The sequence below is a fragment of the Sinocyclocheilus anshuiensis genome, unplaced genomic scaffold (assembly GCF_001515605.1).
Source record: "Sinocyclocheilus anshuiensis isolate Anshui unplaced genomic scaffold, SAMN03320099.WGS_v1.1 scaffold567, whole genome shotgun sequence".
Lineage (NCBI taxonomy): Eukaryota > Metazoa > Chordata > Actinopteri > Cypriniformes > Cyprinidae > Sinocyclocheilus > Sinocyclocheilus anshuiensis.
In genome coordinates this window covers 419,378-435,807 of record NW_015549600.1, presented here as the reverse complement: position 1 = coordinate 435,807, position 16,430 = coordinate 419,378, and the positions used below count along the sequence as shown (strand labels likewise).

Here is a 16,430-nt window from a genome sequence, read left to right as displayed (position 1 = left end):
CGTCTCCGTGTGGACGGTGCCTAAGACTTTACTAATGCTTACCTAAAAGAGCATTGAGACATGAAACAAGATGGCCTAAGTCAGTCATACAATTGAATTTAAAGCTGCTGTATGTTTTCTAATGATAAACTACTTCCTCCCGTACCATGCAGCCATTTGTAGACTTTCTTAGGAGTGTAAACACAGTGACTCTGTGGCCCTTTCCTTGGTTTATTCAAGCCATACATAGAAAGAGATAACCATTAGCATTCCCATTTGTCCAAATGGCAGTTGCTCAGCTGGCGCAAGACCTCTGGAAGTATCCACTATCTTTGAACATGGACACAGACTTTTTTTCTGTGAATGCCATGTGACTAATAACTCTGGAGCCACTGCAAAATTACATTGAGACATGCTGACAACACTGATTGGCTGATGGCACCACAAGAACACGCATAGTCCCAAGCCCTTCACAAGCGACTATCCTGAGTGACACAAAAGGCAGCAGACTGGGGAAATATAAGTTCATTTGAGGCTTGAAGAGCCCTCCAAATAGTCACTTGGCAAATATAAGGATAACAGAAAACAGCTCATTTTAAATGGAAACAAATTTAAATGGCACTTCATGTCAGAAATTTGGTAACTCCTGGTGTAGGCATCTGTCAACAGTGGCTAACTGAAACTTCCTAATCGCCCGAACCTTGGCTCATTGGTTTAAGCTGTCCAAAACATAAACTTCTTGTTCAACGAATGCCATGCATTTGGGTCGGGACTACCTGCTTGTCCAAAAATGGAAGACGGAAGAAGTGTTTGGGAAACTTGCTTGGAAACAGCAGATTGGTTTGGTGCTACTAGTGGCTCAAAAATTACACTTCAGCTTTAAGCAGAGTCAGTAGAGTCAAAAGAACCAGCAATGACAAAGTTGGTGCTGCCAGGATGGGAACTCCCTGACTGGACGGCTTGTTGCCTGAGGTCATTGCAGATCAGGACTAGCTGATTGCTCTGGGCCTCGGACAAGGAGCTGCAACTCTGGTAAACGCTGAAATTGGTCTTTCTCCCTGGAATGTTGCCTTTCTCACACATGGTCTTCACCATCTTTGCTAATTTGTTCTTTCCCAGAGCTTGGCAGTTGTACCAGTGCAGGGCAGCGAGGTTGACCACTGGCTTGATGGACAGATAAAAGGGCGCATCTTCAAAGAGCATTGCTTGAGGTCTGCGCTGAGCATATTCCTTGTAGTCCTGCACAGGGCAGGTTTGAGGAGCATGCGGGGTAGCGTAGATGCGGTACTCGGTCGTGGACCTTCGGTTTCTGGCATTAGGGTCAGTAAAATCCTGGTAGGTCCACTCCAGACACTCTAGTCCTGTTTCTGTGGTGAGTAAGCGCACGTCACCCCATTTGAGTGTGGAGCTATGGAAGCCTGTACAGTGGCCAAAAGCCTTGGTGTTGTTGAGCCACACCAGGTTAAGCAGACCCTCAGGGTTGAAGCGACTCAGAAGCCCCCGTTTCCTTAGGAGCAACTCATCAGCAAAGGTCAGCTTCATTGACTTGTGGGGTTTGTTGCCTTTGCCTTTGAACTTGAGCTCCAACTGCTTTTGCTTGAGGGCATCCTGGGATCTCTGGAACTCCCGGTCTCTTGTAATGCTGTAAGCATAGTGATGCTCCTTCAGATAACGCTCCAGGCCACACTGGTAGTTGGCCAGGCTGTTGGGCTCATACTCCGAGCCATCCCTTTGGCGTGCATCCACGAAGAAGGAGGCCAAGTAGATGTCCAACTCTTGGCAGGGGATGAAGTATATCTCTCTGGCCTCGGTTGGATACTTAGAAACCAGGAAGTCCCGAAAGTTGCGAAGAGCTGTTTGGGTGCTGCGAATGGTCTTCTCATTCTGTTCTCGGTATGCATCCATGTCTGCTGAAAGGGAAGAAGGTAGTGTTTTCATTATGTCCAGAACAAAACTTAGAAAACAAAATAGACCTCAGTCAGGGTAGACTGCATATTAAGTTTGACATGAATGGAAATGCATTTCTATCTCTCAGTAAAGGATACACATACAGATCAACAATGGTTTAAATCAGTGGTCCCCAACCCTAGTCCTCAATTACCCCTAATTCTGCACATTTTGTATGTTTCCCTAAACAAGCTCACCTAAATCTACTCGTCAACTCATTGTTAGAGACTCCAAGACCGGAAATGGGTGTGTCAGACAAGAGAGACATCTCAAATGTGTACTGTTGTGGGCACTCCAGGGCCAGGGTTGGGGACCAAGGGTCTAAGGTAACCATCAAGAGCTTTTTGTCCATAAGACGTTTTTTGGAAAGACAAGGTTTTGAAGGTACAACAAGATTTTCAAGGCACAATCCATTGAACAGACTGTACTTCTATCTCTCCAGCTATGTTTTTATTTGCACCATATTAAATATAAGAGGACTATCCTGACTATGCTCCATTGTTCCAGCAAACAGATTCCGTTGAGGTACTGTCTAATCTTTAGGTAAAGATTTCTAATCTCCGATTCCGTATTGGTTGTATTGCCGACTGAGTTATTAATTGTTAAAATAATGGCAAAATAATGTTTCCAATAAAATACAGAAGCATCTCAATATTGTGATATTCTGTTTATTACTCACAGTAACAGTCATTGAACCCACTGGTTCATACAATGTAGTGTACCATCATTACGCACTTATTTTTCACAGTCTGCACCTTGGCAATCTTATTACATGACACAAATCTGGTATTCAGAGAGGAAGAGGTGTCGTGTCAAAAAGTACAAACATACACTGTAGTTTGTGATGGTAGTGAGCATGCAACCGTACAGTTATTAGTATCAGTATTACCTATTTACCTAATGTTTAACACTGAAATAAATACTGGTTAGGCAAAATGATACTGATACAAGGCATACAAAACAATTATTTGATTTCATTAAAAAGCCAAATTGGCCAAGAAGAACACAACAACTGATTGAAAGTTTCCAAAAAATGTGCTGTCATACATCGCTCACTTTGTGATGGATTATGGCTAAGGACAAAAGAGATCAAGGCCGAAATGTGACGAGAAATACAAGTGTTCTTTTAGAGTGGTCACATGTCCACTGTAAATCAGATAAGGTAAATGTTTTATTTGCTGACGATTGGTAGAAGCTCCCCCTTTGCTTTCATGCTTTTAATCTTGGCTTTGATGCTGTCATCCATGGCCTGTCGGCATCTGACTGCATAGTGGGCCAATGTTTCCTCCTTCTCGTCCCATGGAGGCAGAGCGTGGAAGACTTCAGGAGCCGCCAGGCTCAGTTCTGCAATGGCTGCTGTTCTCGAAATGGTATTGCGGTCAACGCCAACTCTATCAAAAGCCACTTTCATGGATACGCTACGTTGAAACTCTTGCAGTGCCGCCATATATCGTGCAATCACGCCCACAACGTTTTTCACTGAAAAATAGTAACATAATTCTTTAGTGAAACTCTACAGACTGGGACAAAATTTTACTTGAACGCATATCAAAATCTAGCATTATTATTCATTAATAATGAGTTATAGTTCAAATTTAGAAAATCCCAGTTTATGTATTGAGCCCATCTAAGATAGCTAGACTTCGGATCCAAATCCCAGTCTTACATTACTTACTTCGGACACGTGTATTCTCGCCGTCTCTGCTTCTCTTTGATGAAATCTTGATGGTCCTCTGCCTGTCCAGTGGATGCAACTCCACCTCCTCAAAAGAGTCAAAGAGGGCTGGTGAGTCAAACGCAGCGCCCTCTTCAGGAATGGAGGTAATAATCTGATGCGAGCTTCCTGCCTCCATTTGACTTGATGAAAGTGTCCTTCTTTTATCTACCAATCAGAGAAAACAAGACAATCCTTATCCAAATTACAACCTGCATTCTGATCTTCATGCTTCCCTTCATATCATAAAAACTAGGTATTATCCAGAAATGAAATATGATGGGTTTATAAGGAATAGTCACCTGGCCGTAGCTGGTCTTGCAGGAAGTCACAGATGAGCTCAGCCTTCTTGGTGAGTTCCTGTTGCAGAAGCTCTTTGTCTTGCTTCAGGCCGCTGATGGTTTCACCCATCAACTCATTTTTGCTTCTCTCAGCCTGCAGTAGTGCTTTCAGTCTCTCTATTTCATACACAGCTGGAGAAACTGTTTGAAATAGAAACAGAGCTTTACCTCAGGAGTTCCTACTAACTCTGGAAAGATGTATCTAAATTTAATTTTTGTGTGCTAATCTGAAATTTGGTCAAAAGGAATACGTAACAGAAAACAAAGAAATACGTGGCTGGTGGTAAACATTTAGGCCTGCCATGATCTGATTTAAAAAAAATTATTGAATTAATTACAAGATATGTTGATTTATTATCCAAATTAATCACTATTAACTACATACTGTATATCTACAGCAATCAAGTTTATCCGTGGTTTACACACGACATTCTTCTGTTCCATTTGTAATGTCTATCGTATTTGTTTCATGTGCATCTTACTGTTTTACGTCATGATTGTTTTTTTAGCTACTTGACTTTACTGCACTGTAGCAGTAAGTCATAGTATGCACTTTTTGCTATTTTAGCATATTTCGGCAAATTTGTATTGCATATTTTTTACTTTTGTTTCTATCACAGCACACAGCTCTACGTGCTTAGTATGAATAATGTAAAATAAAAAAAGTATATACATTTTTTTTTTTTTACTTTAATGCATCTCACTTAGCTGGATTCAAAATATCTTTTCAACGTAGTAAAATCTAAAAATATGCTACTTCTCTTTCCATTAAAGTTTACTCTGATTGACTGCCATGCAACATCTTCAAATGCGATCCATTTATCATTGCTTTTGTTGTTAGTTTTTGTTACTTGATTTAAAAATTCCACCAGATATTTCTTTGCCTTTGTTTGGGTTGGTTTAAATTTAGAGCTTCTTTATAATACTTATTTAAATGCCTTTTCTTTTAGTGGATTTATTTTTGCTACTTCTACCATGACCTATTCAAATAAATTCATTTTGTGATTACATTAAAAAGCATAATTTGAAAAGACCATACAACCACCTCGAAGTAATGCCACCAAATCATTGATGCATACTAGTAAAAGCAATATTAAAATAAAAAAATAAACTGAATTAAGAAGCAGTCACTAAAAGACTCCTACCTTATAATATAAGATGCCAAAAATGCGGAGTAATTACAGCAATTGATTCAAAGGCAAAAACAGATCAGGGACAACATTTGGTCATTGATTTTATTGTAACGCATCAGAAAATGACAAATAAGACCACTTAAGACACATCAGGATGATGGAGCATTTACACACTTGAAAATAAACATCAGGTTTGTAGAAGTGCTAAAATAAGGGCAAGTTCAGCATAAGTGTGTAGGTACAAAACAAGACACTTTTAAAACCGGTCAGGTGAAAACTTCCCAACCATTATGAAAAGACTGATCTTTCATAACCATAATAAATGCTAATGTCATTTTTTTTTCTTTACATTAAACACTTGTGGACAACGTGATATACCTACCAAATGCCAGTTTTTTTTTATAAGAAACATAATACTTGATTGTAAAAAGTGATCAGACTTACTGAACCTTCCAATGTTTTAAAGTCTCCTTTACTGATGCCATCCAAAGAATTCCATTAAATATGGTAAATGTGTGAGCCCTTGAGTGACGTTTTCACTACACACTCACTGTAAGAAATTCTGAAATATCAAGAATGAACACAGAAGTTGTTAATTGTCTGGTTGTTTACATCGAATAACCTAATCTCTGGAAGTAATTTTATATGCTGTTAAATGCTGATTGGTCTACATGATATCACTTAGGCAAAAATTACAAATGCAATACAAAAGAGCGGAGTAATAAAACTTTGTGGGATGCTTATAAATATCTAAAATCTCCATTTTTCTCTCAGTCATGCACAAGGAATGACGCTATTGTCAGTTTAGTGTGACGCTGATTGATAAAACATAATTTCATGGAACCAGCAGAGGAAAAAAAGTAAGATAAAACAAGAAAATACAGTTTAAGGTGGTTTTGATATAGTGATAATTCACATTTTTATATTTAAAGATATTGGATATGAGTAAAAACCATCAAAATGGTTTGACAAAACTCAAAATATCTTGTCTTGATTGTTACACTGCTACATGACTAACGTGATTAGACTAATCTAAAGGTTTAAATGGATATAAACAGGTTTGTGTTGACTAAACGAGTCAATAACGATCACAGTATAGATAATGTGGGTTTGGTTGAAATTAATGGAATGGAAATAGTTCATGTGTCTGACCGTGAATCGTTCATCTTTTAGTGCTGTAGCTAAACCGAATCAACTTTAAAGGGGTCATATGATACGATTTCAATTTTTCCTTTCTCTTTGGAGTGTTACAAGCTCTTGGTGCATAAAGCGTAAAAAGACAGTATAAGTCATTATAATTAGTAATTATGTCCCCACTGGATGCAACAAATGCCTCGTTTATAATGGGTTTTATTGGTTTTGTCTCATCGCTCCGGCCGGGACACGGCATCAACAGTATGGTGAGGGGCATAACATTTCCGTCACACGCTTGAGGTATTCGGCCAATCACAATGTACTGGATAGCTGGCCAATCACAGCACACCTCGCTATTCAGATCGATGAGCTTTGTAAAAATCAACGCGTTTCAGAAAGGCGGGGCATAGAGGAGAAACAATAATGTACAGTATGTGGAAAATAATGTTTTTTTAACTTTAAACCGCATAAACATTTCATTACACCAAATACACAAAATAATGTTCTTTTTAGCAACATCATATGACCCCTTTAAACAATTCCAGACTGAATCGTTCATGTCCAAGACACCGACCGGTAGCTTTCATTGTGTTTCGTTTTCATTTCATTTATAATAATAGCATTTGTCTGTGAATGGACATTTTTGGGATCAGCAGTTACATATAGGAAGGGTCATTTTTGCCTGAAGATTGTTCGTCACAAAAAATAAAGGACTCTTGAGAAGTTTCTTGCTTCTTTTTCTGACCGATTCGAAGCCTGCATTTATTAATACAGGCCTTCTTCAGCTTAGATGATTCCACGGGTGTCCATCCGTCTATAGTAGAACAACGCAGAACATATGCTGCAAAGGGAAAAAAAAGGAAAATGACATTTTATTTCAAAATATTTTAGGGGAAACAACACGAAATTTAAAACACTTTGAGACAAACAAGTCACATGATTGGTCTTAGAAATATAAAGAATATTCACAAAATAAACTATGTAAAATGATTGAATGCACTTTTATTAAAATGTAAATAATCTTAAAGTAATGTTTTAATAGCGTCTGATTTAAATTTCAGTAGCAAAGAATGGTGTTAAAGTTGAATCAGTTCTGTGAATCAGTCCGTTTCAATGAATTGATTCAAACTTTGACTCAATGATTCGTTTGTATCATCACTCAAAAATATTGTATTTCTCAATGTTTCAATAAAAATATATATGTAAACAGTACTGTTCATTGCTATTATGCATTGTTATATCAGCGCAATTAAATATATAAATATTTTTCTTTCATTTAGTGAAAAACAGCATAGCTTAATTTTTTTTTTTTGGTCTATAACATTTTAATTCTACTGAACAAAAAGAACAATTTTAAGCCCTTCAGAGCGTAAATATTAAGATATCAGCGAAATATCAGCTGAATAACAGCAAAAGGCTGAAGGCTTTTAAGGACACTACTTTTCAAAATCGATAATGGAAGGAGTCTCTTCTGCTCACCAAGGCTGCAATTATTTCAGCAAAAATACAGTTAAATCAGTAAAATTGTGAAATATTATTACAATTTTAAATAACAGTTCTCTATTTGAATACATTTTAACGTTTATTTTATTTCTGTGATCAAAGCTGAATTTTCAGCATCATTACTCCAGTCTTCAGTGTCACATGATCCTTCAGAAATCATTCCGATATGCTGATTTGCTGCTCATTTCTTATAATTAAACTGATATTAATATTCGTAGTATTGTCACTGATATGAACCTTTTTGTGCAAAGTATAATAGGGTTCTTTGATGAATACAACTAAATGTACCATTGCACAAAAAAAGCAAATATTTCTTTAAAAAAACCCGTAATAAATCAGTAGAATGGGAAAAAACGCACAGCCCTAAATCGTTCTGAGATGATCAGTAAAAGCTGGCTGTCCCATTTCAAATACTTACACATAATCCCATCCACTCTTCTTCTGTCCAAGATCTTTTTCCCATCAGGGACTTTTCCCCTCTTCCCAAAAGCGACGGCGCCGTTAAGATCCTCCTCGCTGAAGAAGTGCTCGAACAGCAGGTGGAAGAGTCTCATGCTGTCCTGCCGGGACTCCTGCAGCATGGACGCCAGTTTGTAGTGCGGCAGGTAGAGCCCGCTCCCCGGAAACAGCTCCTGCTCTCCCAGTCGAGCCGGACTAGACAGAGGCATCTGCGACCGCTCGTGAAAGACCAGGATTCGATCAATGACCGTCTGCAGGTTTTGTAGGGTTATCGTATCTGCATAAATCATGAGACATACATTAAAAAGAGTTCCCCTGCTGATATAACTAACAGTGCATCGATCGCAATTGCGACAAACTGACATAGTTGAGATTCTTCGAGATTTGTATCGGACTGCTAGCTCACCTATGCTTGTTATAAACTCTTCCAGGTGTTTTCTCTCTTCAAAATACCTCTCACTGCTTGGACTGACATCTGACGGGCAGAACTGCTCTTCTGAACTGTGTGCAGCTGGAATCAGATGCTCTGTAATATACATCAAATGAGCGTTTTAGGAGCTTTAATAGAGGATGAACTCTTCCGTCCAGAACAATCAGCTGGCAGAAACCAAATGCACAACATACTTCAAACCAAATGCTTCTCCCACACAACATCACAGTAAAGGACTGGTCTGTATTTCAGTTCATACAACTGGCGAGTCCACAGACAATAAAGCCATTTTCAGCAGAGAAATTTTATTTTATTTGCCATGATGCAAACTTTCCTCCAAATTAATTTGCCTCATGCAAATTCATCCATTATAAAAATAAATACAGAGGAAAAATTCGACTAGCGCACCACAGCACAGCTGCAGTGTTAAGGTGAATATCACAAAACCTGTCCATTTAATTGCGGGCAAAAACATTAGTGACTGTTAAGATTGTTTGCATTCTGACATTAATTTCATGAAAAATAAGCACATTTTCTAACACCTTTTTCTGATTACTATAACACTTTTTGTTTGGTAATAGAATGATTTTTTTTTAAATCAGCAAAAAATAAAACCAGTACAAAAATATAGCTATTTTTATAATATATATGTATATATATATATATATATATATATACATACACATACACATAATTTAATTTAATTGCAGTAACAAGAATATGTTTTTGTAACACCTTAATAAGAGTGTTACAAAAAATTTGCATTTTTTGCAAAAAACAAAACGTAGTGTTTCTTAAATTTGAGGTAAATATAAGCAGGATGGGTTATTGACAGGTTTTGTGAGATTTACTAATTAATATAAAACTGCAATATTTTTAGAACTTAACAAGTTCTTGCACAAAAAAAACTAACCATGGAGGGCTTTCAAAATCACAGCGTAATCCATCTTCTCGTGTGAACCTGTAAACAGAATAAAATTATAGTTTGTCCACAATAAAGAGATATCAATATTATCTTTTAAGCATTTTAATGCATGCTTATGATAAAACACAAAATCATACGACACTTTAACTCAACAGTTAAATCTACTGACATCCATTTTCCTCTCAATAAAGAGAGAAAGTGTCAAGAAAACTCACCTGTTATTTTCGTTCGGTTTATTTGGAGTTAAAGCAATAACAGCCTCATCCATTTCCATCTTGACTGAAATGTCAAATATCCCCAGAGTCTCTTGGGAAAACAACTTAATGCCTTATTGCAGAATGGGAGAGGACGCCGTCTCATTAACTAGCCTACCAAGAATAAATAACTGCCTGTGTCATAGGGAATCTATTCATAATGACATGAAGAGAGAGACACTCACTTCCCAGGAAATAGAATTTTAACATAAAAAAGTCATCAAAATGAAGCACAAATCTAGAATTAATGGGGGAAAAAAATGTAAACCACAATGTAATGTTTTTTTTTTTAACCTGGCCCTCTCTTGTCGCAACTGTTAGCAGAGATAATGCAATGAAAAAAAAGAAATTGCATTGCAAATATGAGAAAGTCACATCTGCACTTGATTTCTTTGTTTCACCTGTTTTAAGGTGTAAGGCATCTCAGCTGGAGGCCCCAGAATAATAATGTTCAATCAACTCGATTAAAATGAGGAAAACATTTGCATTACGTTGTTATTATGAAATCAAACGTTTTCAACAAAAAATCTGAAATAATTAATTTTTTTCCAGATTTTTTTTTTTTTTTAAATAGAGTACTAATAGAGTACTATGGATGGATGACGTTACAGAAAAAAAATGGCCTAAATCAGTTTCTAATGTGTCTGTGTCAGTCTGGATCTGGATACATCCAGTTATGGGCAATTAAAAAATTATCCTTCTAGTCCAGATGCAAATGTTCCATTTTAAATGTTTAAATAGATGCTTGAATTGAAATGTTTAAGAATTGTAATGCATTTACTCGTTTTATTTAACTACACTGAATAAGAAGCAAAATCCATAAGCAACACTAACATGCTGCATCCAAATTTACATAAAGCTGTTTTATCCTTAATGCAGTCATTCGCTTTGTTTGTTAAAGGAATAGTTCAACCAAAAATTACATTTGTTAAAACTTCTCCAAATCTGATGAAGAAACAAACTCATCTACATCTTTGATGGCCAGAGGGTGACTATATTTTCAGCACATTTTCAGTTTTGGGTGAAATATTCCTTTTAAAGAAAACATTTAGGCAAAAGCAAATGTTCACTCCCAGCTCAAATCATTGCTTGAGTGCAGCATTCTTTTTTTTGCCAGGTTTGAATCACTTCTGAGGTTTAAGAAACGCCCAGTCTGTTTCATGTCCATTGTGTAGTGCTGGGTTACACTTCTGCGGTGTAATAAATCTAATTTATGGCCTTGACTGAGACAACGTCATAAATATAATTAGGAAGATCAATATGAGGCAGCACTCCACCCACGACCCGCTCACAGCACTCACACAAACACATGCAGAATATACTAACCTTCTGTGTTTGTTTGCTATTTCTATGTACTGGAAGTACACCATAAGTATGGATTTTTTTGTTCAGGCTATTTAAGATGTTTTCCGTTTAAATTATTTGATTTGCATTCAGTGTGTGAATGCTGTTAGGCACAAAAGTGCCTGGCATGATTAAATAATTATGCAGAAGCATTCAATTTGCATTCAGCAATGTTCAACGCAAACTGAATGTACATTTCATGAGGCATCAGCTTTGCCTCTGAAGCTGAACAATGGAGCAATGTTGGAATTTCATTTATACTATTATTTATAGCACCTTTATTTTCACTCTGAGATCATTAAAAGGTTTTATGTTCATTTCACGCAAACAAAGGCTCAACAGACACAAAGAATAAAATGAATTCAAACACTATAGTCACTCCAACTAGTAATATATATCTTTGCATTAGATAACAAAATATCAATCCAAGCCCCATTATCTCAAAAGACAATGCACAAGCATGCCTTTCAAGCAAAACATAAAAAAAAAGATTCTAATAAAAAAAACAATAAGAGTATGACAAATAAGAGTGTCCAAGATAAAGAAGAAAATAATCATTTTGTTCAGAACATTTTTATGTTCTTAGAAATGTACTCTTGTGTATTCATGTTGGTTTTATAAGGTTTTTTTCAAATAGAGTTAGAGATATTTATACTCACGCTCTCTCTCTCGCTCTCTCTATATATATATATATCTATATCGAGTAGAGATATTTAATGCCTGGTGTAATCAAGTAAAAACTAAAACCTTTTTTTAAGTACTTGTGATTGTCTTAAACATTATTTTCAAATACCATGTGACTTTGTTGCAGTATTGTTATTGTTGACTAAAACTATTAAACATATATTTTTTAAATTAATTGAAATAAAGCTAAATATAATAAAATATAAATATTAAAAAACTTAAACTTTAAAAAACGAGAATTAGAAATGTTGCCTTGTTGTAGCTAAATAGAAATATTAAAACGAAAGGACAAAACAAAAATTACTAAACTGTAAAGTAAAACAAGAAAACCTAAAATTATTTAAAAAGAGCTAAATAAATAGGAAATATTAATAAATACTATAATAAAAATAAATAAACAATACTACAATAACACAATTTTGTTGGTCATGCCAAACTTAGATTTTGTAGAGAAAAGTTTTCCAAATATTAAAGGGTTAGTTCACCCAAAAATGAAAATTAGCTTGTGTTCATATACACCTAGGATGCTTCGGGGGAGAGTAAAACACAAGCTAATTTTCATTTTTGGGTGAACTAACCCTTTAAGTGTAGCAGTTACATTTTTTTTCTAAGAAATAATAAAAGATTATGCCAATTAATATTTTTAATGAATAACTGTTTTAAATAAATTAATAGATGGGACGAGCCTGAGCATCGTGTAACTGCTCCAGCGACAGGCTACTACAACAAAAAAAATGACCAATTTGTTCAAAGTAACCGCAAAAAGGGGCTCAAAAAAAGTGACGTGTTGAGAAAATCTTGTGCAGGAATTATTTGCTGATGTCGCATGCGTGTAATATTGTGTTATCCAATGCAACGACATTCATAAATTTTAAGTGTGACTCAAGCACTTCTCATCACAGACTCCAGATAAGGCTCTTTACCTGTGTTGTCCACTCGAGTTTCTGTATTAAGTGCTTGTGCTGCTAGAAGATCCATCTCAGGGTTCACACCCATTGAAGCCTCTCCGTAAGACAAAGAAGACCTGGGATACTCGTCCCTGTGCAACACCCCCATAGCGTCAATCCTTCCCGAATGGGGCAAGGTCGCCACACCCTGACTGCAAGCTGGGTTCGAGTTCACCTGCATTTTGTTCTGGGTAACGTGGAAAGGCGCACGCAGGGGTTTGATCATGGACGAAGGGGAGCTGTCCAGCGGTGACGAGGACACCGCCATGGAGTCCCCATCTACTGAGCAAGGCTTCTGGGACATCGAAGACCTGGATGATGGTCTGTTCTGGACGCTGTGTTTGGGCGATTGCGTAATGCCTCCAGTAGAGTGGTTCCCATCCGAGCTGCTGGGCATCTGAGGGTTGGCCACACTGTAATAGTCTTCGCCTCTCTCTTGTTTGATTTTCTTCAACGCCGGGTCAGTGCTGTCCTCGGTTCCCGATCTTTTCCTGGGCGTGATATTTGAGGCGTGATTGAACTCGGAGTCGCCGTCTTCGTCGGTAGCCGAGGACTCGCAGACGATGTCGTACAGGTGGCTGTTGTACTCCTCGCCGTTGTCGTCCATCTCGGACGGTTCGCTGCAGTTGGAGATGTCGCAGGAGTCGTGGATCTGACTGGAATCGCCCTTGTTTTTCGCGGCGCTGCCGAGGAAGCGCTCTGAGGTATTCTGCATGACGGCGACCGCCTGGATCATGCTGTCTGTGTTGATGCTTCGGCTTTCTTGGTTGCGTTCTTTGTTTGTCTTTTTGCAGGTGGTGTTAAGGGGCCAGTGGTAGGCGTGCCCGGCGCTGCAGCCCCACAGGGCCGTGAGGGTCCCGTGAGAGCCCTCGTTTAACATGTGTTTGAGGTTGGGGATCAAGGTGCAGATTGTCCCGTGACTGTGGGCCCATTTCACCAGTTTAGCCAGGCTGTCAGAGGAAGTGTGCAAGCAATCCTCCATGTTGAGCCTCCTCCCCTGAGATGACAAAGTTTATTCGTTTTTCAGTACTTGTTTTTTGTGTATGATATATAGTTGAGGTCAAAAGTTTACATCCCCCTTTCAGAATCTGCAAAATGTTAATTATTTTAGCGAAATAAGAGGGATCATACAAAAAACATGTTGTTGTTTATTTAGTACTGACCTGAATGAGATATTTCACGTAAAAGATGCTTACATATAGTCCACAAGAGAAAATAAGTTGAATTAATAAAAATGACCCCGTTCAAAAGTTTACATATACTTGATTCTTAATACTGTGTTGTTACCTGAACAATCCAAAGCTGTGTTTTTTTTTTTGTTTAGCGATAGTTGTTCATGAGTCCCTTGTTTGTCCTGAGCAGTTAAACTGCCTGCTGTTCTTCAGAAAAATCCTTCAGTTCCCACAAATTCTTTGGCTTTCCAGCATTTTTGTGTATTTGAACCCTTTCCAACAATGACTATATGATTTTGAGAGCCAACTTTTCTTGCAGATTCTGAAAGGGGGTGCAAACTTTTGACCTCAACTGTACTTAGTCAGCATGAAATGACAGTTGCAACCAATTTTTTTAAGAACATTAAAATGCATTAAGAAAACAGATGGGATGAATTTGAATTTTTTTTCAATTCAACTTTTCAGTTTAATTTTTGAAATTGTTAGGCTGATAATATGATTAAAAAAGCTAAATGAAAGCATTTTCACAGGTAAAGACTTATAAACCATAGATTATGATATCAGTCTACTCATTTACAATAAAGTGCCGTGACATTATGGTATGATAAAATGATTAATCATTAATTTTTCAATACAAATGTTTTTTTTTCTTCTTATAATAAACTTAGTCATCATGAAATGGCAGCTGAAACCAATTTTACTTCCATAATGTTTACAATAACATCAAGATGCATTTAGAAAAAAAAAAGTTGATTTCTAATTTGAATGCTGATTTTAGGCAAAGGTTGGCATAAATTAGTATTTTTGTTAAATTTTAAATTCTAATTTTCACTTTTATCTTAAATTGTTAAGCTAATAGTTAGTGATAATTGTCATTAGTTGTCACAAAGAAAATGTAGTATATTTTTAAATGAAAAAACAGCAAAATAAAAGCATTTTCACTGGTGAACACTTGTGTATTTTATCCAATAGATTACTATACTTCTATTAGTGTAATTGGGTGGTCCCTTACAATAAAGTACTGTAACATTATGGTACAGCTTGATAAAATTAATTAATTTTTCAATATAAACTAAATTATATTAGTTGTCATATTACAATTTTTTTTTGTTTTTTCATTAAAAAAAGCATTTTCACTGGTGAACACTTGTGTATATCAACATTATTGTATCTATTAGACTATACCTTAATCTCAGTGTGATCGGCTACTCCTTTACAATAAAGTACTGTGAATAGAGTTTGGGTGTAACCCAGTGGTTGTTTTTGGTATAGTACCCAAAGAAACTCTCACAGGAACCACAAGTTTTGTGATATCAACTTCAAATTTGGAACATAAATCGGTTAGACATATGGCTTTCATTTTATAGCAATTTTAGAGTGCAACATATCTTATAAACTATTTATTTTATATAAAATAAAAACAATTCGTATACTACATTATCTTTATGGTAAACTTAAACTTTTATAACTTTTTTATACTTTTTTTTTTTTTTTTTAATGCTTTCACTTCAGCAATAATCTGATTTGTGTCTTCTTTAAAAAGAGACCAAGCTTAGGTCTGTACTCCAAAGCGTTCAGGAATTACAACCATGCTGTAACAAGCATTGATAAACAAGTGTTTTGTTTCCAGTGAATTTATACCCCCAAAGGGGTCACGTATCCTGGGGGATACAAACATTAAAATCAAATATAAGAGTCAAGTTTTGAAAAAAATAATGAAATTGTATTATTTGAGTCCCAATAAGATGGAAAATAGCATTAAATTAATTTTCTGATATCTCTTTATGGGTTTGCCCCTTTTAGGGTTAAATTCAACATTGAATGGCAGTTGCAACTCAGTTTATTTTCACTATGTAACATATTTAAAATAATAATAATAATTTCGTCCAGGACTTGATTTTACCAACAAAATAAGACCACCAGTGTGTCCTTAGTAAGCAAGTAAAAAAGCCTCAAATTTCTAAGCATCCAATTTAAAGTATTTTGATTTAATAAATAACAGGTCTAAATAAATCAAACAACTACTTCATAAAGGGGTTATGCTTCCAGTGACTGATGATTGGATGAAGGCAGATCTCTTGCAGTCAATTATAAGAATGGACAGAAGTTTAAGCGGACTAAATGACTGGAGAACTTTTTCAAGTGGGGAAGTGTTTCATTGGAATGATATTATAATAAAGTTGTATTTACAACACTGTTCCAGAACAGTTCAACCCAAATATTCAGATGTGTGCAGCACATTTTACGGAGGACGAGGACTGTTTCCTGAATCTGGGAGAGTAGCCTACAATGTGGTGTTCCGGTGAATTCAGTTCCCCTGTTTCCCCTTCAGCGCGTATGCTGACCACAGTCTATGATGCTGACAAATAATGTTGACTCACAGACTATCAGTACGTTTTTATATTTAAAGAATTTGCCACTGACGATTCAAACGCGAGTTTTGAGCAGTGTAGAGTAGTGCTTG

General features: G+C 36.6%; 1 protein-coding gene across 4 annotated transcripts in view; it reads right to left on the bottom strand.

The window, feature by feature from the left end:
• Positions 1 to 381: 381 nt before the first annotated feature.
• kiaa1958 (KIAA1958 ortholog) overlaps positions 382 to 16,430 on the bottom strand; it is a 17,995-nt gene continuing 1,946 nt past the window's right edge. Inside the window, exons 2-6 of one of the 4 annotated variants that reach the window (XM_016447321.1) lie at positions 12,771 to 13,791; positions 9,554 to 9,601; positions 8,617 to 8,736; positions 8,170 to 8,487; positions 6,760 to 7,089 (exon numbers count right to left, since the gene is read on the bottom strand). In XM_016447321.1, coding sequence (XP_016302807.1) covers positions 6,905 to 7,089; positions 8,170 to 8,487; positions 8,617 to 8,736; positions 9,554 to 9,601; positions 12,771 to 13,791 — 1,692 coding nt within the window. In that variant the 3' untranslated portion in view covers positions 6,760 to 6,904. Of the gene's footprint in view, positions 1,887 to 2,588; positions 3,406 to 3,601; positions 3,809 to 3,942; positions 4,123 to 6,759; positions 7,090 to 8,169; positions 8,488 to 8,616; positions 8,737 to 9,553; positions 9,602 to 12,770; positions 13,792 to 16,430 lie in introns of those variants that run through there. The other 3 variants (XM_016447320.1, XM_016447322.1, XM_016447319.1) reach the window with 3 other exon arrangements.